At 53.2% G+C, this 26,531-nt stretch overlaps 1 protein-coding gene across 1 annotated transcript; it reads left to right on the top strand.

The window, feature by feature from the left end:
• Nucleotides 1-2,061: 2,061 nt before the first annotated feature.
• LOC138356941 (uncharacterized) lies at nucleotides 2,062-24,156 on the top strand. Its single transcript, XM_069313475.1, has 2 exons — nucleotides 2,062-2,160; nucleotides 23,449-24,156. The coding sequence occupies exons 1-2, from the start codon at nucleotides 2,062-2,064 to the stop codon at nucleotides 24,154-24,156; spliced, it is 807 nt and encodes a 268-aa protein (XP_069169576.1).
• Nucleotides 24,157-26,531: the final 2,375 nt, after the last annotated feature.

Genomic DNA, 26,531 nt, shown 5'->3' with positions numbered 1-26,531 from the left:
CCCGTTTTCTGAGGAGCCGTAAGCCGCTGCCATTTTCTACTACGACAATGTTTGGCCGTAGGTGGAGTGAACGTCATAATGCGACGCTCTATTAGGAGGACGGCATGATTTATTACAGGCAATCAAGACTTAATTTATACAGTTCGTTAACTTGAGAAATAAGTGACTGTCTTTGCTGAGAAAGCATTTAAGAATTTTAGTAAAAACCATTATTCATCTTGACACAAACTGATGAACCTATCTCCATGTTGCCACGAAATTATATATATTATATATATATATATTATATATATATATATATATATATATATATATATATATATATATATATATATATATATATTGTGACGATAATCTCCTTCAAGAGATTGAGCCTGCTCTTCCCTCCATAATTACGTCTTCACAATTATATAAAAAGACTATGGAAGAAATGTCCAACAACGACAACAACACCAGCAAGGCTTGCCAGGGTGAGCAGAAACGTATGCAGCCAGCCACCTGTTCGAACTCCAACCACCAAACTACCCGTTGATCGCTACGGCTCCGCTGATTGGTCGCCGGTCTGGCTGCACCTGCCTCGCCCCCCCCAATACTACCTGATGTCTGGGGTCGCCCCAACATCAGTCCTCAGAATGTTCAGTGCTTTCGTAGCCAGCACTCCTCCCAGCTAGACGTTAGCGTGTACTGAGAGAGGTGGTGGCTTTAAGCCAATATTCCAGCACCTCCCACTTACCTTTGTGTTGCACTTCTTGTTATTTTGCCTTAACGTAACTTTTCATTGTGTCATTTAAGTATTCTTATTATTTTGATTCATTGATTTTATTATAAGAATTTGTTTGTGCATTATTTTCATGTTTTGATTTATTTAACGTAATTAAAATTTCATTGTTAAAGTTTACTTGTGTTTTGTGTGTCTTCTCCTTACCTTACCACAGACGAAGTTCCAGTTTTTCTATTTTTTTTTATAACTATGTGACGAGGCCATACCCCTAGCCTTAAACAGCCGAACACCAACGCGTTACCGTCACAATATATATATATATATATTATATATTCGGGGGCATTAGATCTCGATTTCCCCCCAAAAATGCATTTAATGAAAACTGGTTCGATTTCACTCAAACGTTTTTGACGAGTTGTACATGAAAAGAGTTTCATGTGGTCCAAGTCTCAGCATCGTAGCATAAATAGGTGTCAATATTATTCCAAAATGGTCAAAAACGATTATCAAACACAAGTGTCAACAGAAATCATATCTATGACTCTCAGCTATCACAATAGCATATATTAAAAAAATATTATAATTAGTTTTATTAGAAAAAAAATTAAGATAAATTTTTTTCCAATTTTTTGTTTTTTGTTTTTTTATCAGACGATTTGCATGAAACTTATACAGCAGACTGCACATAAGGCTATCTGTAAGGGTACCAATTTTGTAGAAAACTGGTTGATGTCAACCTCAGCCACATATGGTAGAACCTTAGACTTTATTATTTTCTTATTTATTTTCAATGTTTTCAACTAACATAAAAGTTTGAATAACTCTTTCATTTTTTATTCAATTTATATGAAACTTACACCTTATATGTAAAGTGTACGTCTCTAAACTCCCAACTTATCGTTTTTTCCTAAGTTTATTTATTGATTTTATAATAGCAATAAATATGACATATTTGCATAATTTTGGGGGGAACTCTGAATATTTGTAATAGGAAAACTAAAGATGTTATGGAAACTCCCTACCTCCGGATCCTTTATAATATGTTAATGTGTCAGAAAAGTGTCATAGAATGATTATATCTGAAAGGTGTTTTTTTTTATTCACACTTGAAAATGTGTAAAATTCGTTGAAAAAAAAATATATATATATATATCTCCCTCTCTATTTACGCTGCAGTACTGAATATTTGGAACAAGTGCAGCCTTTTTTATATACAACTAGACATAAAATATTGGTTGACATTGAATAACTTTTCTAAAACCAATCTAATGCCCCCTAGCTTGTTTGCATTTGTGTTGCTCCCGTGGCCCCACAAAGTGAGGCGATTTGATGAAATAACAATGACCAAGATTACCACCAAGTGCCATCGGGACGGTGGGGAAAATATAGCCTCGGCTACCATCGTCTTTTGTACGGTCACCGATGGCCCAGTGGTTAAGGTACCATATACACCAGTTGTATTGTGCTCCTGGCTGTCTGTGTTCGAGTCCCTTCTGGGGTGTGGAGTTTTCAGTAATACATATACATCTTTATATATATATATATATATATATATATATATATATATATATATATATATATATATATATATATATATATATATATATATATATATGACAGTGATCTTACATGATGACTGTTGTGATTATGGCGGATATTTTAAAGAAATAGGAAACTGATGGTGTATGCGAGGTTAATGAGCACTAGAAGATTTAAAGAGTTTTTTTTTAGTAAAGAGAATTTTGATTTACAAGCTACAAATTGATGAGCATAACTTTCCTAGTCTTATTCAGTCGACCAAAATATTGAATTTTAATTTTCAAACCAACTCACTCAAACATTACTCCAGTTGATGTTTCAACCATGTTGCCCTGGATTACTGAGTGTGAGTGCTGCAAATATTCCCATCACACACACACACACACACAATACACTGTGTGTGTGTCATACAATAGAGTGAGAGCAGCTTCTGTCGCAAATAGGAATGGATCTAGACTACTAATCATAAATATAAACTGGGAGAACAGAGACCCACATAGAGGACCGACACATGAAGAGCTATGCTTCTGGACAGGGCAACAAGACACTTTCTAAGCCAGCACATCAAGGGACCTACAAGAATGAGAGGAGAGGATGAACCAGCCATGCTCGTTCTGACATTTATCCTAAATGAGTGGGATATAAGGAAAGTTAAGTAGGAAGGATCCTTGGGAATGAGTGATCACAGTGTACTGATCTTTGAGTACCTGGAAGAACTAGGAGTAATCTCCCCCTCAAAACGAACTAGAAAACAAGGAAATGTCATAACAAAAGGGAAATTATGAGGAGATGAGAAAATTCCTAAGAGAAATACCATGGGAGAGAGAAGTGAGAACTAAGACGGAACAAGACATGATGGACTATGTCTATGTTGGTGTTGACTCTTCCCTGTCACGGTACATACTATCATGTTCCAACCTTCATAACAAACGTGACCTGACTTAAGGCGACCCCCTGTTCTTATTCTTACCATTCTTACCTTTCACCTCACTCTTACCTTCTCTTCCCTGCTCCTCACCTCACTTGTATATTTGCCTGTTCCTTCCTGCCCACCACCAGTGGTCACTAATGGTGTACCCACCACCACCAGTGGGCACTAATGGTGTACCCACCTCCACCAGTGGTCATTAATGGGGAACCCACCACAACCAGTGGTCACTAATGGGGAACCCACCACCACCAGTGGTCACTAATGGTGTACCCACCACCACCAGTGGTCACTAATGGGGAACCCACCTCCACCAGTGGTCACTAATGGTGTACTCACCTCTACCAGTGGTCACTAATGGTGTACCCACCACCACCAGTGGGCACTAATGGGGTACACACCACCACCAGTGGTCACTAATGGTGTACCCACCACCACCAGTGGGCACTAATGGTGTACACACCACCACCAGTGGTCACTAATGGGGAACCCACCACCACCAGTGGGCACTAATGGGGAACCCACCACCACCAGTGGGCACTAATGGTGTACCCACCACCACCAGTGGTCACTAATGGTGTACCCACCACCACCAGTAGGCACTAATGGGGTACACACCATCACCAGTGGTCACTAATGGTGTACCCACCACCACCAGTGGGCACTAATGGGGTACACACCACCACCAGTGGTCACTAATGGTGTACCCACCACCACCAGTGGGCACTAATGGGGTACACACCACCACCAGTGGTCACTAATGGGGAACCCACCACCACCAGTGGGCACTAATGGTGTACCCACCACCACCAGTGGTCACTAATGGTGTACCCACCACCACCAGTGGGCACTAATGGGGTACACACCACCACCAGTGGTCACTAATGGTGTACCCACCACCACCAGTGGGCACTAATGGTGCACACACCACCACCAGTGGTCACTAATGGGGTACACACCACCACCAGTGGTCACTAATGGGGTACCCACCACCACCAGTGGTCACTAATGGTGTACACACCACCACCAGTGGTCACTAATGGTGTACCCACTACCACCAGTGGGCACTAATGGTGTACACACCACCACCAGTGGTCACTAATGGGGTACACACCACCACCAGTGGTCACTAATGGGGTACCCACCACCACCAGAGGTCACTAATGGGGTACACACCACCACCAGTGGTCACTAATGGGGTACCCACCACCACCACCAGTGGGCACTAATGGTGTACCCACCACCACCAGTGGTCACTAATGGGGAACCCACCACCACCAGTGGTCACTAATGGTGTACCCACCACCACCAGTGGGCACTAATGGGGTACCCACCACCACCAGTGGTCACTAATGGTGTACCCACCACCACCAGTGGGCACTAATGGTGTACACACCACCACCAGTGGGCACTAATGGTGTACACACCACCACCAGTGGTCACTAATGGGGTACACACCACCACCAGTGGTCACTAATGGGGTACACACCACCACCAGTGGTCACTAATGGGGTACCCACCACCACCAGTGGTCACTAATGGGGTACACACCACCACCAGTGGTCACTAATGGAGTACCCACCACCACCACCAGTGGGCACTAATGGTGTACCCACCACCACCACCAGTGGGCACTAATGGTGTACCCACCACCACCAGTGGTCACAAATGGTATACCCACCACCACCAGTGGTCACTAATGATGTACCCACCACCACCAGTGGTCACTAATGGTGTACCCACCTCCACCAGTGGTCACTAATGGAGAACCCACCACCACCAGTGGTCACTAATGGGGTACCCACCACCACCAGTGGGCACTAATAGGGAACCCACCACCACCAGTGGGGCACTAATGGGGTACCCACCACCACCAGTGGTCACTAATGGTGTACCCACCACCACCAGTGGTCACTAATGGTGTACCCACCACCATCAGTGGTCACTAATGGTGTACCCACCACCATCAGTGGTCACTAATGGTGTACCCACCACCACCAGTGGGGCACTAATGGGGTACACACCACCACCAGTGGTCACTAATGGTGTACCCACCACCACCAGTGGTCACTAATGGGGAACCCACCACTACCAGTGGTCACTAATGGGGAACCCACCACCACCAGTGGGCACTAATGGGGTACACACCACCACCAGTGGTCACTAATGGTGTACACACCACCACCAGTGGTCACTAATGGGGTACCCACCACCACCAGTGGTCACTAATGGGGTACCCACCACCACCAGTGGTCACTAATGGTGTACACACCACCACCAGTGGTCACTAATGGTGTACCCACCACCACCAGTGGGCATTAATGGTGTACACACCACCACCAGTGGTCACTAATGGGGTACACACCACCACCAGTGGTCACTAATGGGGTACCCACCACCACCAGTGGTCACTAATGGGGTACACACCACCACCAGTGGTCACTAATGGGGTACCCACCACCACCACCAGTGGGCACTAATGGTGTACACACCACCACCAGTGGTCACTAATGGTGTACCCACCACCACCAGTGGTCACTAATGGTGTACCCACCTCCACCAGTGGTCACTAATGGGGAACCCACCACCACCAGTGGTCACTAATGGGGTACCCACCACCACCAGTGGTCACTAATGGGGTACCCACCACCACCAGTGGGCACTAATGGGGAACCCACCACCACCAGTGGGGCACTCATGGGGTACCCACCACCACCAGTGGTCACTAATGGTGTACCCACCACCACCAGTGGTCACTAATGGTGTACCCACCATCATCAGTGGTCACTAATGGTGTACCCACCACCATCAGTGGTCACTAATGGTGTACCCACCACCACCAGTGGGGCACTAATGGGGTACACACCACCACCAGTGGTCACTAATAGGAAACCCACCACCACCAGTGGTCACTAATGGTGTACCCACCACCACCAGTGGTCACTAATGAGGAACCCACCACCACCAGTGGTCACTAATGGGGAACCCACCACCACCAGTGGGCACTAATGGGGTACACACCACCACCAGTGGTCACTAATGGTGTACCCACCACCACCAGTGGTCACTAATGGGGTACCCACCACCACCAGTGGTCACTAATGGGGTACCCACCACCACCAGTCGTCACTAATGGTGTACCCACCACCACCAGTGGTCACTAATGGTGTACCCACCACCATCAGTGGTCACTAATGGTGTACCCACCACCATCAGTGGTCACTAATGGTGTACCCACCACCACCAGTGGGGCACTAATGGGGTACACACCACCACCAGTGGTCACTAATGGGGTACCCACCACCACCAGTGGTCACTAATGGTGTACCCACCACCACCAGGGGTCACTAATGGGGAACCCACCACCACCAGTGGTCACTAATGGGGAACCCACCACCACCAGTGGGCACTAATGGGGTACCCACCACCACCAGGGGGCACTAATGGGGTACACACCACCACCACCAGTGGTCACTAATGGGGTACACACCACCACCACCAGTGGTCACTAATGGTGTACCCACCACCACCAGTGGGGCACTAATGGGGTACACACCACCACCAGTGGGCACTAATGGGGTACACACCACCACCAGTGGTCACTAATGGGGTACACACCACCACCAGTGGTCACTAATGGGGTACCCACCACCACCACCAGTGGGCACTAATGGTGTACCCACCACCACCAGTGGTCACTAATGGGGTACCCACCACCACCACCAGTGGGCACTAATGGTGTACACACCACCACCAGTGGTCACTAATGGTGTACCCACCACCACCAGTGGTCACTAATGGTGTACCCACCTCCACCAGTGGTCACTAATGGGGAACCCACCACCACCAGTGGTCACTAATGGGGTACCCACCACCACCAGTGGTCACTAATGGGGTACCCACCACCACCAGTGGGCACTAATGGGGAACCCACCACCACCAGTGGGGCACTCATGGGGTACCCACCACCACCAGTGGTCACTAATGGTGTACCCACCACCACCAGTGGTCACTAATGGTGTACCCACCATCATCAGTGGTCACTAATGGTGTACCCACCACCATCAGTGGTCACTAATGGTGTACCCACCACCACCAGTGGGGCACTAATGGGGTACACACCACCACCAGTGGTCACTAATAGGAAACCCACCACCACCAGTGGTCACTAATGGTGTACCCACCACCACCAGTGGTCACTAATGAGGAACCCACCACCACCAGTGGTCACTAATGGGGAACCCACCACCACCAGTGGGCACTAATGGGGTACACACCACCACCAGTGGTCACTAATGGTGTACCCACCACCACCAGTGGTCACTAATGGGGTACCCACCACCACCAGTGGTCACTAATGGGGTACCCACCACCACCAGTCGTCACTAATGGTGTACCCACCACCACCAGTGGTCACTAATGGTGTACCCACCACCATCAGTGGTCACTAATGGTGTACCCACCACCATCAGTGGTCACTAATGGTGTACCCACCACCACCAGTGGGGCACTAATGGGGTACACACCACCACCAGTGGTCACTAATGGGGTACCCACCACCACCAGTGGTCACTAATGGTGTACCCACCACCACCAGTGGTCACTAATGGGGAACCCACCACCACCAGTGGTCACTAATGGGGAACCCACCACCACCAGTGGGCACTAATGGGGTACCCACCACCACCAGGGGGCACTAATGGGGTACACACCACCACCACCAGTGGTCACTAATGGGGTACACACCACCACCACCAGTGGTCACTAATGGTGTACCCACCACCACCAGTGGGGCACTAATGGGGTACACAGCACCACCAGTGGGCACTAATGGGGTACACACCACCACCAGTGGTCACTAATGGGGTACACACTACCACCAGGGGGCACTAATGGTGTACCCACGACCACCAGTGGGGCACTAATGGGGTACACACCACCACCAGTGGTCACTAATGGGGTACACACCACCACCAGTGGTCACTAATAGGGTACCCACCACCACCAGTGGTCACTAATGGAGTACACACCACCACCAGTGGTCACTAATGGGGTACACACCACCACCAGTGGTCACTAATGGGGTACACACCACCACCAGTGGTCACTAATGGGGTACACACCACCACCAGTGTGCACTAATGGGGTACACACCACCACCAGTGGTCACTAATGGGGTACACACCACCACCAGTGGTCACTAATGGGGTACACACCACCACCAGTGGTCACTAATGGGGTACACACCACCACCAGTGGTCACTAATGGGGTACACACCACCACCAGTGGGCACTAATGGGGTACACACCACCACCAGTGGGCACTAATGGGGTACACACCACCACCAGTGGGCACTAATGGGGTACACACCACCACCAGTGGTCACTAATGGGGTACACACCACCACCAGTGGGCACTAATGGGGTACCCACCACCACCAGTGGTCACTAATGGGGTACACACCACCACCAGTGGTCACTAATGGAGTACACACCACCACCAGTGGTCACTAATGGGGTACACACCACCACCAGTGGGCACTAATGGGGTACACACCACCACCAGTGGGGCACTAATGGGGTACACACCACCACCTGTGGGCACTAATGGGGTACACACTACCACCAGTGGTCACTAATGGGGTACACACCACCACCAGTGGGCACTAATGGGGTACCCACCACCACCAGTGGGCACTAATGGGGTACACACCACCACCAGTGGGCACTAATGGGGTACACACCACCACCAGTTGGCACTAATGGGGTACACACCACCACCAGTGGGCACTATTGGGGTACAAACCACCACCAGTGGGCACTAATGGGGTACACACCACCACCAGTGGGCACTAATGGGGTACACACCACCACCAGTGGGCACTAATGGGGTACACACCACCACCAGTGGTCACTAATGGGGTACCCACCACCACCAGTGGGCACTAATGGGGTACCCACCACCACCAGTGGGCACTAATGGGGTACCCACCACCACCAGTGGGCACTAATGGGGTACCCACCACCACCAGTGGGCACTAATGGGGTACCCACCACCACCAGTGGGCACTAATGGGGTACCCACCACCACCAGTGGGCACTAATGGGGTACCCACCACCACCAGTGGGCACTAATGGGGTACCCACCACCACCAGTGGGCACTAATGGGGTACCCACCACCACCAGTGGGCACTAATGGGGTACCCACCACCACCAGTGGGCACTAATGGGGTACCCACCACCACCAGTGGGCACTAATGGGGTACCCACCACCACCAGGGGGCACTAATGGGGTACCCACCACCACCAGGGGGCACTAATGGGGTACACACCACCACCAATGGTCACTAATGGGGTACCCACCACCACCAGTGGTCACTAATGGGGTACCCACCACCACCAGTGGTCACTAATGGGGTACCCACCACCACCAGTGGTCAATAATGGGGTACCCACCACCACCAGTGGTCACTAATGGGGTACCCACCACCACCAGTGGTCACTAATGGGGTACCCACCACCACCAGGGGGCACTAATGGGTACACACCACCACCAGTGGTCACTAATGGGGTACCCACCACAACCAGTGGGCATTAATGGGGTACCCACCACCACCAGGGGGCACTAATGGGGTACACACCACCACCAGTGGGGCACTAATGGGGTACACACCACCACCAGTGGGGCACTAATGGGGTACACACCACCACCAGTGGGGCACTAATGGGGTACCCACCACCACCAGTGGGCACTAATGGGGTACACACCACCACCAGTGGTCACTAATGGTGTACCCACCACCACCAGTGGTCACTAATGGTGTACCCACCACCACCAGTGGTCACTAATGGTGTACCCACCACCACCAGTGGGGCACTAATGGGGTACACACCACCACCAGTGGGGCACTAATGGGGTACCCACCACCACCAGTGGGCACTAATGGGGTACACACCACCACCAGTGGTCACTAATGGTGTACCCACCACCACCAGTGGTCACTAATGGGGTACACACCACCACCAGTGGTCACTAATGGTGTACCCACCACCACCAGTGATCACTAATGGTGTACCCACCACCACCAGTGGGCACTAATGGTGTACACACCACCACCAGTGGGGCACTAATGGGGTACACACCACCACCAGTGGGCACTAATGGGGTACACACCACCAGTGGGCACTAATGGGGTACACACCACCACCAGTTGGGGCACTAATGGGGTACAGACCACCACCAGTGGGCACTAATGGGGTACACACCACCACCAGTGGGCACTAATGGGGTACACACCACCACCAGTGGGGCACTAATGGGGTACACACCACCACCAGTGGGGCACTAATGGGGTACCCTCCACCAGTGGGGCACTAATGGGGTACACACCACCACCAGTGGGGCACTAATGGGGTACACACCACCACCAGTGGGGCACTAATGGGGTACACACCACCACCAGTGGGGCACTAATGGGGTACCCACCACACATGTGAGAGGAAGTAACAACGTGCCTGACCATCCTGGACTTAACAATGGTCCAGGATGGACAGAACCGTCGTCACTTCCCTGTAGTTGTATGGACTGCGAGTCTTTAGTTCAACCAGGTTATTGTGACTGGCCGTCTGCACACACAATAGTAACACATGTTATACTATCAGAAATAACAATAACGTGATGTATCACATGAATAAATCCATAAGGGCCTTGTTGAGGGTTCGAACCTGTTGTAATGGTTCGAACCTGTTGTAATGGTTCGAACATGTTGTAGTGGTTCGAACCTGTTGTAGTGGTTCAAACCTGTTGTAGTGGTTCGAACCTGTTGTAGTGGTTCGAACCTGTTGTAATGGTTCGAACCTGTTGTAATGGTTCGAACCTGTTGTAATGGTTCGAACCTGTTGTAATGGTTCGAACCTGTTGTAGTGGTTCGAACCTGTTGTAGTGGTTCGAACCTGTTGTAGTGGTTCGAACCTGTTGTAGTGGTTCGAACCTGTTGTAGTGGTTCGAACCTGTTGTAGTGGTTCGAACCTGTTGTAGTGGTTCGAACCTGTTGTTAATTATTAATTGTTGTAATGGACGTTACAAGTAATTAGTAATGGCCTATGACTTCAAATTAAAATGCTATAATGGATTACAACTGACCATTAATGACCAAGAATTAACTTGCATGCGTTTATTGATTATATTAACTCCCCCCCTCCCCCACCCCCGTAATAACAGACTGAGGTGGCCACACCCGTTATCCGGCCATGTTGTCTGTCCGGTTAAGTAAACAATTACTTAATTCCCGTATATCCGGCCGCCAGAGGTCTGGAATATTAATAATTAGGGCATATTTGTAGAGCCCTTTAATTGGCAATTAGTGCCAATGTTGGTAATTGTTGTGTTGACACAATCTGTTTGTAAAAAAAACAAGAGAGTGTGTATGTGTGTGTGTGTATGTGTGTGTGTGTGTGTGTGTGTGTGTGTGTGTGTGTGTGTGTGTGTGTGTGTGTGTGTGTGGGGTGAGGGAGGCGAGACACTGGCGACAATGTCATAGTGAACTGTGGTGGAGAGGGTCACAGGCGGGTCAGGGTTCGACCCCCTCATGCTCACCATCATGTAGGAGCGTCCCTTATTACCCCACCCTACACCACCTGTATGTTTGGTGGGCAGGTGATCTGGTGGTGTTGGTGTATGTTTGGTGGGCAGGTGATCTGGTGGTGTTGGTGTATGTTTGGTGGGCAGGTGATCTGGGGGTGTTGGTGTATGTTTGGTGGGCTGGTGATCTGGTGGTGTTGGTGTATGTTTGGTGGGCAGGTGATCTGGTGGTGTTGGTGTATGTTTGGTGGGCAGGTGATCTGGGGGTGTTGGTGTATGTTTGGTGGGCTGGTGATCTGGTGGTGTTGGTGTATGTTTGGTGGGCAGGTGATCTGGTGGTGTTGGTGTATGTTTGGTGGGCAGGTGATCTGGGGGTGTTGGTGTATGTTTGGTGGGCTGGTGATCTGGGGGTGTTGGTGTATGTTTGGTGGGCTGGTGATCTGGGGGTGTTGGTGTATGTTTGGTGGGCTGGTGATCTGGGGGTGTTGGTGTATGTTTGGTGGGCTGGTGATCTGGGGGTGTTGGTGTATGTTTGGTGGGCAGGTGATCTGGTGGTGTTGGTGTATGTTTGGTGGGCTGGTGATCTGGGTGTGTGGCTGTATGTTTGGTGGGCAGGTGATCTGGTGGTGTTGGTGTATGTTTAGTGGGCAGGTGATCTGGTGGTGTTGGTGTATGTTTGGTGGGCTGGTGATCTGGGGGTGTTGGTGTATGTTTGGTGGGCTGGTGATCTGGGGGTGTTGGTGTATGTTTGGTGGGCTGGTGATCTGGGGGTGTTGGTGTATGTTTGGTGGGCTGGTGATCTGGGGGTGTTGGTGTATGTTTGGTGGGCTGGTGATCTGGTGGTGTTGGTGTATGTTTGGTGGGCTGGTGATCTGGGGGTGTTGGTGTATGTTTGGTGGGCTGGTGATCTGGTGGTGTTGGTGTATGTTTGGTGGGCAGGTGATCTGGGGGTGTTGGTGTATGTTTGGTGGGCTGGTGATCTGGTGGTGTTGGTGTATGTTTGGTGGGCTGGTGACCTGGTGGTGTTGGTGTATGTTTGGTGGGCTGGTGATCTGGGGGTGTTGGTGTATGTTTGGTGGGCTGGTGATCTGGTGGTGTTGGTGTATGTTTGGTGGGCTGGTGATCTGGGGGTGTTGGTGTATGTTTGGTGGGCTGGTGATCTGGTGGTGTTGGTGTATGTTTGGTGGGCAGGTGATCTGGGGGTGTGGCTGTATGTTTGGTGGGCTGGTGATCTGGTGGTGTTGGTGTATGTTTGGTGGGCTGGTGATCTGGGGGTGTGGCTGTATGTTTGGTGGGCTGGTGATCTGGGGGTGTTGGTGTATGTTTGGTGGGCTGGTGATCTGGTGGTGTTGGTGTATGTTTGGTGGGCTGGTGATCTGGTGGTGTTGGTGTATGTTTGGTGGGCTGGTGATCTGGTGGTGTTGGTGTATGTTTGGTGGGCTGGTGATCTGGGGGTGTGGCTGTATGTTTGGTGGGCTGGTGATCTGGGGGTGTTGGTGTATGTTTGGTGGGCTGGTGATCTGGTGGTGTTGATGTATGTTTGGTGGGCTGGTGATCTGGGGGTGTGGCTGTATGTTTGGTGGGCTGGTGATCTGGTGGTGTTGGTGTATGTTTGGTGGGCTGGTGATCTGGGTGTGTTGGTGTATGTTTGGTGGGCTGGTGATCTGGGGGTGTGGCTGTATGTTTGGTGGGCTGGTGATCTGGTGGTGTTGGTGTATGTTTGGTGGGCTGGTGATCTGGTGGTGTTGATGTATGTTTGGTGGGCTGGTGATCTGGGGGTGTGGCTGTATGTTTGGTGGGCTGGTGATCTGGTGGTGTTGGTGTATGTTTGGTGGGATGGTGATCTGGTGGTGTGGCTGTATGTTTGGTGGGCTGGTGATCTGGGGGTGTTGGTGTATGTTTGGTGGGGCTGGTGATCTGGTGGTGTTGGTGTATGTTTGGTGGGCTGGTGATCTGGGGGTGTTGGTGTATGTTTGGTGGGCTGGTGATCTGGTGGTGTTGGTGTATGTTTGGTGGGCTGGTGATCTGGTGGTGTTGGTGTATGTTTGGTGGGCAGGTGATCTGGTGGTGTTGGTGTATGTTTGGTGGGCTGGTGATCTGGTGGTGTTGATGTATGTTTGGTGGGCTGGTGACCTGGTGGTGTTGGTGTATGTTTGGTGGGCTGGTGATCTGGTGGTGTTGGTGTATGTTTGGTGGGCTGGTGATCTGGTGGTGTTGGTGTATGTTTGGTGGGCTGGTGATCTGGTGGTGTTGGTGTATGTTTGGTGGGCAGGTGATCTGGGTGGGCAATGATACAGACGAATAAAATACTTAGAGGGATTGACAAGGTGGAATCAGAGGAAATGTTTACAATGAATATCAACAGAACAAGGGAACAGGGATGGAAGCTCGAGACTCAGATGTGTCATAGGGATGTTAGAAAGTTTTCCCTTAGCGTGCCGGTAGTGAGTAAATGGAATAACCTAAAGGAGCAAATTGTAGAGGCTAACTCCATTCACAGCTTTAACAGCAGGTATGGTCGGGAAATTGGTCAGGAGTTATTGCATTAGACAACCAACGGATAGAAAGGCGGGTCCAAGAGTTAAAGCCCGATCCTGCAAGCACAAATAGGCGAGTACACACACACACTAGTAGTGTGTCACATCGCACACTCCTCGCAACCTGTCACCCTCACACTGACTCCTATTACACATTCCTTGCTCCTCTCCCCACTAACTGCTGCTGCCTCCACTGCCTGCTACTCCACCTACTCCCCACTCTCCCCAACACCCCCAACACCCCCAACACCCCACGCCAGCACAAGGAGGGCCTCCCCATCCAACAACAACAACAACAACAACAACAACACAGGAGCTGTTGCTTAATGGAACTGGGAAACATTTTATGGGTCTGATACACAAAAGGCGGCGAGTTTCTTTGTTGTTAAGAGTTGTTTATCGTCAGCCACCACAGCCGGCCCCTGGTGGTGCGTCCCTCCCTCCCCACGCGCCCGCCCGCACATCAGCCACCACAGCCGGCCCCTGGTGGTGCGTCCCTCCCTCCCCACGCGCGCGCCCGCACATCAGCCACCACAGCCGGTCCCTGGTGGTGCGTCCCTCCCTCCCCACGCGCGCGCCCGCACATCAGCCACCACAGCCGGCCCCTGGTGGTGCGTCCCTCCCTCCCCACGCGCGCGCCCGCACATCAGCCACCACAGCCGGCCCCTGGTGGTGCGTCCCTCCCTCCCCACGCGCGCGCCCGCACATCAGCCACCACAGCCGGCCCCTGGCGGTGCGTCCCACCCTCCCCACGCGCGCGCCCGCACATCAGCCACCACAGCCGGCCCCTGGTGGTGCGTCCCTCCCTCCCCACGCGCGCGCCCGCACATCAGCCACCACAGCCGGCCCCTGGCGGTGCGTCCCTCCCTCCCCACGCGCGCGCCCGCACATCAGCCACCACAGCCGGCCCCTGGCGGTGCGTCCCTCCCTCCCTCCCCACGCGCGCGCCCGCACATCAGCCACCACAGCCGGCCCCTGGCGGTGCGTCCCTCCCTCCCCACGCGCGCGCCCGCACATCAGCCACCACAGCCGGCCCCTGGTGGTGCGTCCCTCCCTCCCCACGTGCGCGCCCACACATCAGCCACCACAGCCGGCCCCTGGTGGTGTGTCCCTCCCTCTCTCCCCACGCGCGCGCCCGCACATCGGCCACCACAGCCGGCCCCTGGCGGTGCGTCCCTCCCTCCCCACGCGCGCGCCCGCACATCAGCCACCACAGCCGGCCCCTGGCGGTGTGTCCCTCCCTCCCCACGCGCGCGCCCGTACATCAGCCACCACAGCCGGCCCCTGGCGGTGTGTCCCTCCCTCCCCACCCGCGCGCCCGTACATCAGCCACCACAGACGGCCCCTGGTGGTGCGTCCCTCCCTCCCTCCCCACGCTCGCGCCCGCACATCAGCCACCACAGCCGGCCCCAGGTGGTGTGTCCCTCCCTCCCCACGCGCGCGCCCGCTCATCAGCCACCACAGCCGGCCCCTGGTGGTGTGTCGATCCCTCCCTCTCCACGCGCACGCCCGCACATCAGCCACCACAGCCGGCCCCTGGTGGTGTGTCCCTCCCTCCCCACGCGCGCGCCCGCACATCAGCCACCACAGCCGGCCCCTGGTGGTGTGTCCCTCCCTCCCCACGCCCGCTCATCAGCCACCACAGCCGGCCCCTGGCGGTGCGTCCCTCCCTCCCCACGCGCGCGCCCGCTCATCAGCCACCACAGCCGGCCCCTGGTGGTGTGTCGATCCTCCCTCTCCACGCGCACGCCCGCACATCAGCCACCACAGCCGGCCCCTGGTGGTGTGTCCCTCCCTCCCCACGCGCGCGCCCGCACATCAGCCACCACAGCCGGCCCCTGGCGGTGTGTCCCTCCCTCCCCACGCGCGCGCCCGCACATCAGCCACCACAGCCGGCCCCTGGTGGTGTGTCCCTCCCTCCCCACGCGCACGCCCGCTCATCAGCCACCACAGCCGGCCCCTGGCGGTGCGTCCCTCCCTCCCCACGCGCCTGCACATCAGCCACCACAGACGGCCCCTGGTGGTGTGTCCCTCCCTCCCCACGCGCACGCCCGCTCATCAGCCACCACAGCCGGCCCCTGGCGGTGCGTCCCTACCTCCCCACGCGCGCGCCTGCACATCAGCCACAACAGACGGCCCCTGGTGGTGCGTCCCTCCCTCCCCACGTGCGCGCCCGCACATCAGCCACCACAGCCGGCCCCTGGTGGTGCGTCCCTCCCTCCCCACGCACTCGCCCGCACATCAGCCACCACAGACGGCCCCTGGTGGTGCGTCCCTCCCTCCCCACGCGCGCGCCCGCACATCAGCCACCACAGACGGCCCCTGGTGGTGCGTCCCTCCCTCCCCACGCGCGCGCCCGCACATCAGCCACCACAGACGGCTCCTGGTGGTGCGTCCCTCCCTCCCCACGCGCGCGCCCGCACATCAGCCACCACAGACGGCCCCTGGTGGTGCGTCCCTCCCTCCCCACGCGCGCGCCCGCACATCAGCCACCACAGACGGCCCCTGGTAGTGCGTCCGTCCCTCCCTCCCTCCCTCCCTCCCCACGCGCGCGCCCGCACATCAGCCACCACAGCCGGCCCCTGGTGGTGTGTCCCTCCCTCCCCACGCGCACGCCCACACATCAGCCACCACAGCCGGCCCCTGGTGGTGTGTCCCCCACGCTCGCGCCCGCACATCAGCCACCACAGACGGTCCCTGGTGGTGCGTCCCTCCCTCCCTCCCTCCCTCCCTCCCCACGCGCGCGCCTGCACATCAGCCACCACAGCAGGCCCCTGGTGGCGCGTCCCTCCCTCCCCACGCTCGCGCCTGCACACACGCACACCTGTGGGGGGAGGGGCCTCGCAGCTGAGTGGACAGCGCTTGGGGGTTGTGGTCCTAATGGCTCTGATCCGATTCCCGGCGGAGGCGGAAACAACCGCTTAGTTTCTTTCATCCAGATATACCTGTTCACCTAGCACTAAATAGGTACCTGGGAGTTAAACAGCTGCTTCAGGCTGCTTCCTGGGGATGTGTCCATGCGCGTGTGGTTTAGAGAAATATTTATAGTAGATATTAATAGAAAGGCAGGGGCCAAGAGCTATAGCTCGATTCTGCAGACACAAATAGTAAATAAACACACACAGACACGCGCGCGCGCACACGCACACAGGGACCTGGTAGCCTGGTTGATAGCGCACAGGACTCGTTCATTCTGTGGCACGGGTTCGATTCCCGCACCAGGCAGAGACGAATGGGCAAAGTTTCTTTCACCCTGAATGCCCCGTTACCAAGCAGTAAATGGGTACCTTGGGGGTTAGTCAGCTGTCACGGGCTCCTTCCTGGGGTGTGTGTGTGTGTGTGGTGTGATGGAGAAAAAAAAAGTAGTTAGTAAAACAGTTGATTGACAGTTGAGAGGCGGGCCGAAAGAGCAGAGCTCAACCCCCGCAAGCACAACTAGGTGAATACAACTAGGTAAATACACACACACAGGAGAAGATGAACCAGCAATGCTCGATTTGATATTTACCTTAAATGAGTGGGATATAAGAGAAGTTAAGATGGAAGCACCCTTGGGAATGAGTGACCACAGTGTATTGAACTTTGAGTACCTGGTAGACCTTGGAATTATCTCCCAAAAAAAAAGAACTAGGAAACAAAAGGTTGGCATACCGAAAAGGAAATTTTGAGGAGATGAGAAGTTTCCTAAGGGAAATACCTTGGGACACAGACCTTAGAGATAAGTCTGTACAAGATATGATGGACTATTTCACCCAAAAGTGTTAGGAGGCAGTAAACAGGTTCATCCCAGCCTAAAGGGAAAAATTCAAGAAGCAAAAGAAGAATCCATGGTATAATAGGGCATGTATGGAAGCAAAGAAACTGAACAAAAGGGCGTGGAGGAACTTCCGGAATAACAGAAGACCAGAAAGCAGAGAGAGATACCAGAGAACCAGGAATGAGTACGTCAGGGTGAGAAGAGAAACAGAGAAAAGTTTTGAAAATGATATAGCAAACAAAGCCAAGACCGAACCAAAGCTACTCCACAGTCACATCAGAAGGAAAACAACTGTGAAAGAACAGGTATTGAAACTTAGAACAGGTGAGTACAGGTATACAGAGAATGACAAAGAGGTGTGTAAAGAACTCAACAAGAGGTTCCAGGAGGCCTTCACAATAGAACAAGGTGAGGTCACTGTGCTAGGAGAAAGGGAAGTAAACCAGGTGGCCTTGGAAGGGTTTGAAATTAAGAGAGAGGAAGTCAAGAGACACCTGCTGGATCTGGGGCCAGATTCACGAAAGCACTTACGCAAGCACTTACGAACGTGTACATCTTTCCTCAATCTTTGACGGCTTTGGTTACATATATTAAACAGTTTACAAGTATGAAAACTTTCCATTCAACTGTTGTTATTGTTCTAAACAGCCTCCTGGTGCTTCAAAGCTCATTAACTGTTTAATAATTGTAAACAAAGCAGCCAAAGATTGAGAAAAGCTGTATAGGTTCGTAAGTGCTTGCGTAAGTGGTTTCGTGAATCTGGCCCCTGGACGTTAGAAAGGCTGTTGGTCCAGACGGGATCTCGCCATGGGTACTGAAAGTGTGCAGAGGCACTTTGCTTGCCACTCTGTATAGTGTATAGTAGGTCACTGGAAACGGGAGACCTACCAGAAATATGGAAGGCAGCGAATGTGGCCCCAATATACAAAAAGGGCGACAGGAAGAGGCACTGAACTACAGGCCAGTGTCCTTGACTTGTATACCATGCAAGGTGATGGATAAGATTGTGAGAAAAAACCTGGTAGCACATCTGGAGAGCAGGGACTTCGTGACAAATCGACAACACGGGTTCAGGGAGGGTAAATCTTGCCTTACAGGCTTAATAGAATTCTACGACCAGGTCACAAAGATTAAGCAAGAAAGAAAAAGCTGGGCGGACTGCATTTTCTTGTCGGAAAGCCTTTGACACAGTACCGCATAAGAGGCTGGTACATAAGCTGGAGAGACAAGCAGGTGTAGCTGGTAAGGTGCTCCAGTGGATAAGGGAGTATCTGAGCAATAGGAAGCAGGGAGTTACGGTGAGGGATGAGACCTCAGATTGGCGTGAAGTCACCAGTGGAGTCCTACAGGGCTCTGTACACGGTCCTATCCTGTTTCTGATATATGTAAATGATCTCCTGGAGGGTATAAATTCATTTCTCTCAATGTTTGCTGACGACGCCAAAATTATGAGAAGGAGTAAGAGAGGAGGACAGCTTGAGGCTTCAAGAAGATCTAGACAAACTGAAGGAATGGTCCAAAAAATGTCAATTACAGTCTAACCTGAGTACTGAAGATAGGTGTAGGGAGGAGGAGGCCAGATACTAGGTTCCATTTGGGTACCTGGGGGATGATATCATGCCAGAGCTGTCCCCTGAAGCCCACATCGAGAGGATATCAGCAGCAGCATATGCCAGATTGGCCACCATAGGCACGGCCTTTGAAAACTTAAGGTGTAAGGGATCATTCAGAACCTTATACACCACGTATGTCAGACCTATCCTGGAGTATGTAGCTCCAGCATGGCGTCTGTATCTCGTCAAACACAACAGTAAATTGTGGAAGGTTCAGAGGTCTGCTACAAGACGAGCTGAGGGTTATGATCTACGAGGAGAGACTACGGGAATTAAACCCCAAGTCGCTGGAAGACGGAAGAGAAAGGGGAGACAAGATCACCACGTACAAGATTCTCGATGAAATTAATAAGATAGATTAAGACAGTTTAACACAGGTATTACACGCACTAGGGAACACAGGTACCCAAGTACCTGTCTCCCAAATGAGTCCCATACAGACATTCACACTGAACAAGTTCTTTCTAGAGTAGTTAAACGGAATGCATTAGGCAGTGATGTGGTGGAGGCAGACTCCATACACAGTTTCAAGTGTAGATATGATAGAGCCCAATAGGCTCAGGATCCAGTACACCAGTTGACTGACTGCTGAGAGGCGGGACCAAAGAGCCGAAGCTCAACCCCCGCAGCACAACAAGCAAATAAGCACCTTAAAGAGTGGACCCAAGAGAGCCTAAAATTATATTACCAGAGTGATGTTCTTAAACCTTAGTGTACACACCAGCGGCCCCCACTACCAGCCCTCACCCATGGTTCACACCAGCGGCCCCCACTACCAGCCCTCACCCATGGTTCACACCAGCGGCCCCCACTACCAGCCCTCACCCATGGTTCACACCAGCGGCCCCCACTACCAGCCCTCACCCATGGTTCACACCAGGGGCCCCCACTACCAGCCCTCACCCATGGTTCACACCAGCGGCCCCCACTACCAGCCCTCACCCATGGTTCACACCAGCGGCCCCCACTACCAGCCCTCACCCATGGTTCACACCAGCGGCCCCCACTACCAGCCCTCACCCATGGTTCACACCAGCGGCCCCCACTACCAGCCCTCACCCATGGTTCACACCAGCGGCCCCCACTACCAGCCCTCACCCATGGTTCACACCAGCGGCCCCCACTACCAGCCCTCACCCATGGTTCACACCAGGGGCCCCCACTACCAGCCCTCACCCATGGTTCACACCAGCGGCCCCCACTACCAGCCCTCACCCATGGTTCACACCAGCGGCCCCCACTACCAGCCCTCACCCATGGTTCACACCAGCGGCCCCCACTACCAGCCCTCACCCATGGTTCACACCAGCGGCCCCCACTACCAGCCCTCACCCATGGTTCACACCAGCGGCCCCCACTACCAGCCCTCACCCATGGTTCACACCAGCGGCCCCCACTACCAGCCCTCACCCATGGTTCACACCAGCGGCCCCCACTACCAGCCCTCGCCCATGGTTCACACCAGCGGCCCCCACTACCAGCCCTCACCCATGATTCACACCAGGGGCGACGCTGTGGGTGGTGACCCATGATTCACACCAGGGGCGACGCTGTGGGTGGTGACCCATGATTCACACCAGGGGCGACGCTGTGGGTGGTGACCCATGATTCACACCAGGGGTGACGCTGTGGGTGGTGACCCATGATTCACACCAGGGGCGACGCTGTGGGTGGTGACCCATGATTCACACCAGGGGTGACGCTGTGGGTGCTGACCCATGATTCACACCAGGGGCGACGCTGTGGGTGGTGACCCATGATTCACACCAGGGGCGACGCTGTGGGTGGTGACCCATGATTCACACCAGGGGCGACGCTGTGGGTGGTGACCCATGATTCACACCAGGGGCGACGCTGTAGGTGGTGACCCATGATTCACACCAGGGGCGACGCTGTAGGTGGTGGTGACCCATGATTCACACCAGGGGTGACGCTGTAGGTGGTGACCCATGATTCACACCAGGGGTGACGCTGTAGGTGGTGACCCATGATTCACACCAGGGGTGACGCTGTAGGTGGTGACCCATGATTCACACCAGGGGTGACGCTGTAGGTGGTGGTGACCCATGATTCACACAATGGTGGTACTCCTGCAGCAGGACAATGGTGGTACTCTGAACACCCACGGTGAGTGTGTGAGGAAGATCAACACCCACGGAGAGTGTGTGAGGAAGATCAACACACCACGGAGAGTGTGTGAGGAAGATCAACAACCACGGAGAGTGTGTGAGGAAGATCAACACACCACGGAGAGTGTGTGAGGAAGATCAACACCCACGGTGAGTGTGTGAGGAAGATCAACACGCACGGTGAGTGTGTGAGGAAGATCAACACACCACGGTGAGTGTGTGAGGAAGATCAACACACCACGGTGAGTGTGTGAGGAAGGTCAACACACCACGGAGAGTGTGTGAGGAAGATCAACACACCACGGAGAGTGTGTGAGGAAGATCAACACACCACGGTGAGTGTGTGAGGAAGATCAACACCCACGGTGAGTGTGTGAGGAAGATCAACACACCACGGTGAGTGTGTGAGGAAGATCAACACCCACGGTGAGTGCGTGAGGAAGATCAACACCCACGGTGAGTGCGTGAGGAAGATCAACACACCACGGTGAGTGCGTGAGGAAGATCAACACACCACGGTGAGTGTGTGAGGAAGATCAACACACCACGGAGAGTGTGTGAGGAAGATCAACACACCACGGAGAGTGTGTGAGGAAGATCAACACACCACGGTGAGTGTGTGAGGAAGATCAACACACCACGGAGAGTGTGTGAGGAAGATCAACACACCACGGAGAGTGTGTGAGGAAGATCAACACACCACGGTGAGTGTGTGAGGAAGATCAACACCCCACGGAGAGTGTGTGAGGAAGATCAACACACCACGGAGAGTGTGTGAGGAAGATCAACACACCACGGAGAGTGTGTGAGGAAGATCAACACACCACGGTGAGTGTGTGAGGAAGATCAACAACCACTGAGTGTGTGAGGAAGATCAACACACCACGGAGAGTGTGTGAGGAAGATCAACACCCACGGAGAGTGTGTGAGGAAGATCAACACACCACGGTGAGTGTGTGAGGAAGATCAACACACCACGGAGAGTGTGTGAGGAAGATCAACACACCACGGTGAGTGTGTGAGGAAGATCAACAACCACTGAGTGTGTGAGGAAGATCAACACACCACGGAGAGTGTGTGAGGAAGATCAACACCCACGGAGAGTGTGTGAGGAAGATCAACACCCACGGTGAGTGTGTGAGGAAGATCAACACCCACGGAGAGTGTGTGAGGAAGATCAACACACCACGGAGAGTGTGTGAGGAAGATCAACACCCACGGTGAGTGTGTGAGGAAGATCAACACACCACGGAGAGTGTGTGAGGAAGATCAACACACCACGGTGAGTGTGTGAGGAAGATCAACAACCACTGAGTGTGTGAGGAAGATCAACACACCACGGAGAGTGTGTGAGGAAGATCAACACACCACAGCACTAGCCGTCATCACCACAATAGACAAACAAACTCTTGATCAATTCCTACAAAACTTCAACAACGCAAATTAATCTTGCAAAAAAATACGAAACTTATTAATTTTCTTTGAACTGTGCAACAAATAATATATTTTTTTACTTGTATAATTCGGTTGATTGGGTTGTCGGGACTCGCTACCTGGGTTAATTATAGTTTTTAACATTAATTATTGTGAATCATGATTAGTAATTAATTTCATCAGGATGAATCTGTTCTTGTGTATCTAGCATGGACCCACGACCCTCCCATCACCACTAGTCCTGACCCACGACCCTCCCATCAACACTAGTCCTGACCCTCCCATCACCACTAGTCCTGACCCTCCCATCACCACTAGTCCTGACCCTCCCATCACCACTAGTCCTGACCCTCCCATCACCACTAGTCCTGACCCTCCCATCACCACTAGTCCTGACCCTCCCATCACCACTAGTCCTGACCCTCCCATCACCACTAGTCCTGACCCTCCCATCACCACTAGTCCTGACCCTCCCATCACCACTAGTCCTGACCCTCCCATCACCACTAGTCCTGACCCTCCCATCACCACTAGTCCTGACCCTCCCATCACCACTAGTCCTGACCCTCCCATCACCACTAGTCCTGACCCTCCCATCACCACTAGTCCTGACCCTCCCATCACCACTAGTCCTGACCCTCCCATCACCACTAGTCATGACCCTCCCATTACCACTAGTCCTGACCCTCCCATCACCACTAGTCATGACCCTCCCATCACCACTAGTCCTGACCCTCCCATCACCACTAGTCCTGACCCTCCCATCACCACTAGTCCTGACCCTCCCATCACCACTAGTCCTGACCCTCCCATCACCACTAGTCATGACCCTCCCATTACCACTAGTCCTGACCCTCCCATCACCACTAGTCATGACCCTCCCATTACCACTAGTGCTAACATTAGGGGACCATAGTGGAGGAACAGCAGCAGGGTCACCCTAACATTAGGGGGCCATAGTGGAGGAACAGTAGCAGGGTCACCCTAACATTAGGGGACCATAGTGGAGGAACAGTAGCAGGGTCACCCTAACATTAGGGGACCATAGTGGGGGAACAGTAGCAGGGTCACCCTAACATTAGGGGACCATAGTGGGGGAACAGTAGCAGGGTCACCCTAACATTAGGGGACCATAGTGGGGGAACAGTAGCAGGGTCACCCTAACATTAGGGGGCCATAGTGGAGGAACAGTAGCAGGGTCACCCTAACATTAGGGGACCATAGTGGAGGAACAGTAGCAGGGTCACCCTAACAATAGGGGATCATAGTGGAGGAACAGTAGCAGGGTCACCCTAACAATAGGGGATCATAGTGGAGGAACAGTAGCAGGGTCACCCTAACAATAGGGGATCATAGTGGAGGAACAGTAGCAGGGTCACCCTAACATTAGGGGCCATAGTGGAGGAACAGTAGCAGGGTCACCCTAACATTAGGGGGCCATAGTGGGGGAACAGTAGCAGGGTCACCCTAACATTAGGGGGCCATAGTGGGGGAACAGTAGCAGGGTCACCCTAACATTAGGGGACCATAGTGGGGGAACAGTAGCAGGGTCACCCTAACATTAGGGGGCCATAGTGGGGGAACAGTAGCAGGGTCACCCTAACATTAGGGGGCCATAGTGGGGGAACAGTAGCAGGGTCACCCTTACATTAGGGGGCCATAGTGGAGGAACAGTAGCAGGGTCACCCTAACATTAGGGGACCATAGTGGGGAACAGTAGCAGGGTCACCCTAACATTAGGGGGCCATAGTGGGGGAACAGTAGCAGGGTCACCCTAACATTAGGGGGCCATAGTGGGGGAACAGTAGCAGGGGTCACCTTAACATTAGGGGACCATAGTGGGGGAACAGTAGCAGGGTCACCCTAACATTAGGGGACCATAGTGGGGGAACAGTAGCAGGGTCACCTTAACATTAGGGGGCCATAGTGGGGGAACAGTAGCAGGGTCACCCTAACATTAGGGGACCATAGTGGGGGAACAGTAGCAGGGTCACCTTAACATTAGGGGGCCATAGTGGGGGAACAGTAGCAGGGTCACCTTAACATTAGGGGGCCATAGTGGGGGAACAGTAGCAGGGTCACCCTAACATTAGGGGGCCATAGTGGGGGAACAGTAGCAGGGTCACCCTAACATTAGGGGGCCATAGTGGGGGAACAGTAGCAGGGTCACCCTAACATTAGGGGACCATAGTGGGGGAACAGTAGCAGGGTCACCCTAACATTAGGGGGCCATAGTGGGGGAACAGTAGCAGGGTCACCCTAACATTAGGGGACCATAGTGGGGGAACAGTAGCAGGGTCACCTTAACATTAGGGGGCCATAGTGGGGGAACAGTAGCAGGGTCACCCTAACATTAGGGGGCCATAGTAGGGGAACAGTAGCAGGGTCACCTTAACATTAGGGGGCCATAGTGGGGGAACAGTAGCAGGGTCACCCTAACATTAGGGGACCATAGTGGGGGAACAGTAGCAGGGTCACCTTAACATTAGGGGGCCATAGTGGGGGAACAGTAGCAGGGTCACCTTAACATTAGGGGGCCATAGTGGGGGAACAGTAGCAGGGTCACCCTAACATTAGGGGGCCATAGTGGGGGAACAGTAGCAGGGTCACCCTAACATTAGGGGGCCATAGTGGGGGAACAGTAGCAGGGTCACCCTAACATTAGGGGGCCATATTGGGGGAACAGTAGCAGGGTCACCCTAACATTAGGGGGCCATAGTGGGGGAACAGTAGCAGGGTCACCTTAACATTAGGGGGCCATAGTGGGGGAACAGTAGCAGGGTCACCCTAACATTAGGGGGCCATAGTGGGGGAACAGTAGCAGGGTCACCTTAACATTAGGGGGCCATAGTGGGGGAACAGTAGCAGGGTCACCCTAACATTAGGGGGCCATAGTGGGGGAACAGTAGCAGGGTCACCTTAACATTAGGGGGCCATAGTGGGGGAACAGTAGCAGGGTCACCCTAACATTAGGGGGCCATAGTGGGGGAACAGTAGCAGGGTCACCCTAACATTAGGGGGCCATAGTGGGGGAACAGTAGCAGGGTCACCCTAACATTAGGGGGCCATAGTGGAGGAATGATAACATGTTCCTTCACCTCTGACTCATTACACTCTGGCCGGCTGCTCTTTAATTTTTTTTCCCGCTGGTAAATTGTGTTTTGTCTGGGAGAGCGTGGGGGAGAGGGAGAGCGTGGGGGAGAGGGAGAGAGTGGGGGAGAGGGAGAGCGTGGGGGAGAGGGAGAGCGTGGGGGAGAGGGAGAGCGTGGGGGAGAGGGAGAGCGTGGGGGA

Source organism: Procambarus clarkii, chromosome 75 (genome assembly GCF_040958095.1).
Source record: "Procambarus clarkii isolate CNS0578487 chromosome 75, FALCON_Pclarkii_2.0, whole genome shotgun sequence".
NCBI classification, from domain to species: Eukaryota; Metazoa; Arthropoda; class Malacostraca; order Decapoda; family Cambaridae; genus Procambarus; species Procambarus clarkii.
Note: the sequence above shows the minus strand (reverse complement) of the source record. Positions and strands in the feature narration are given on the sequence as shown.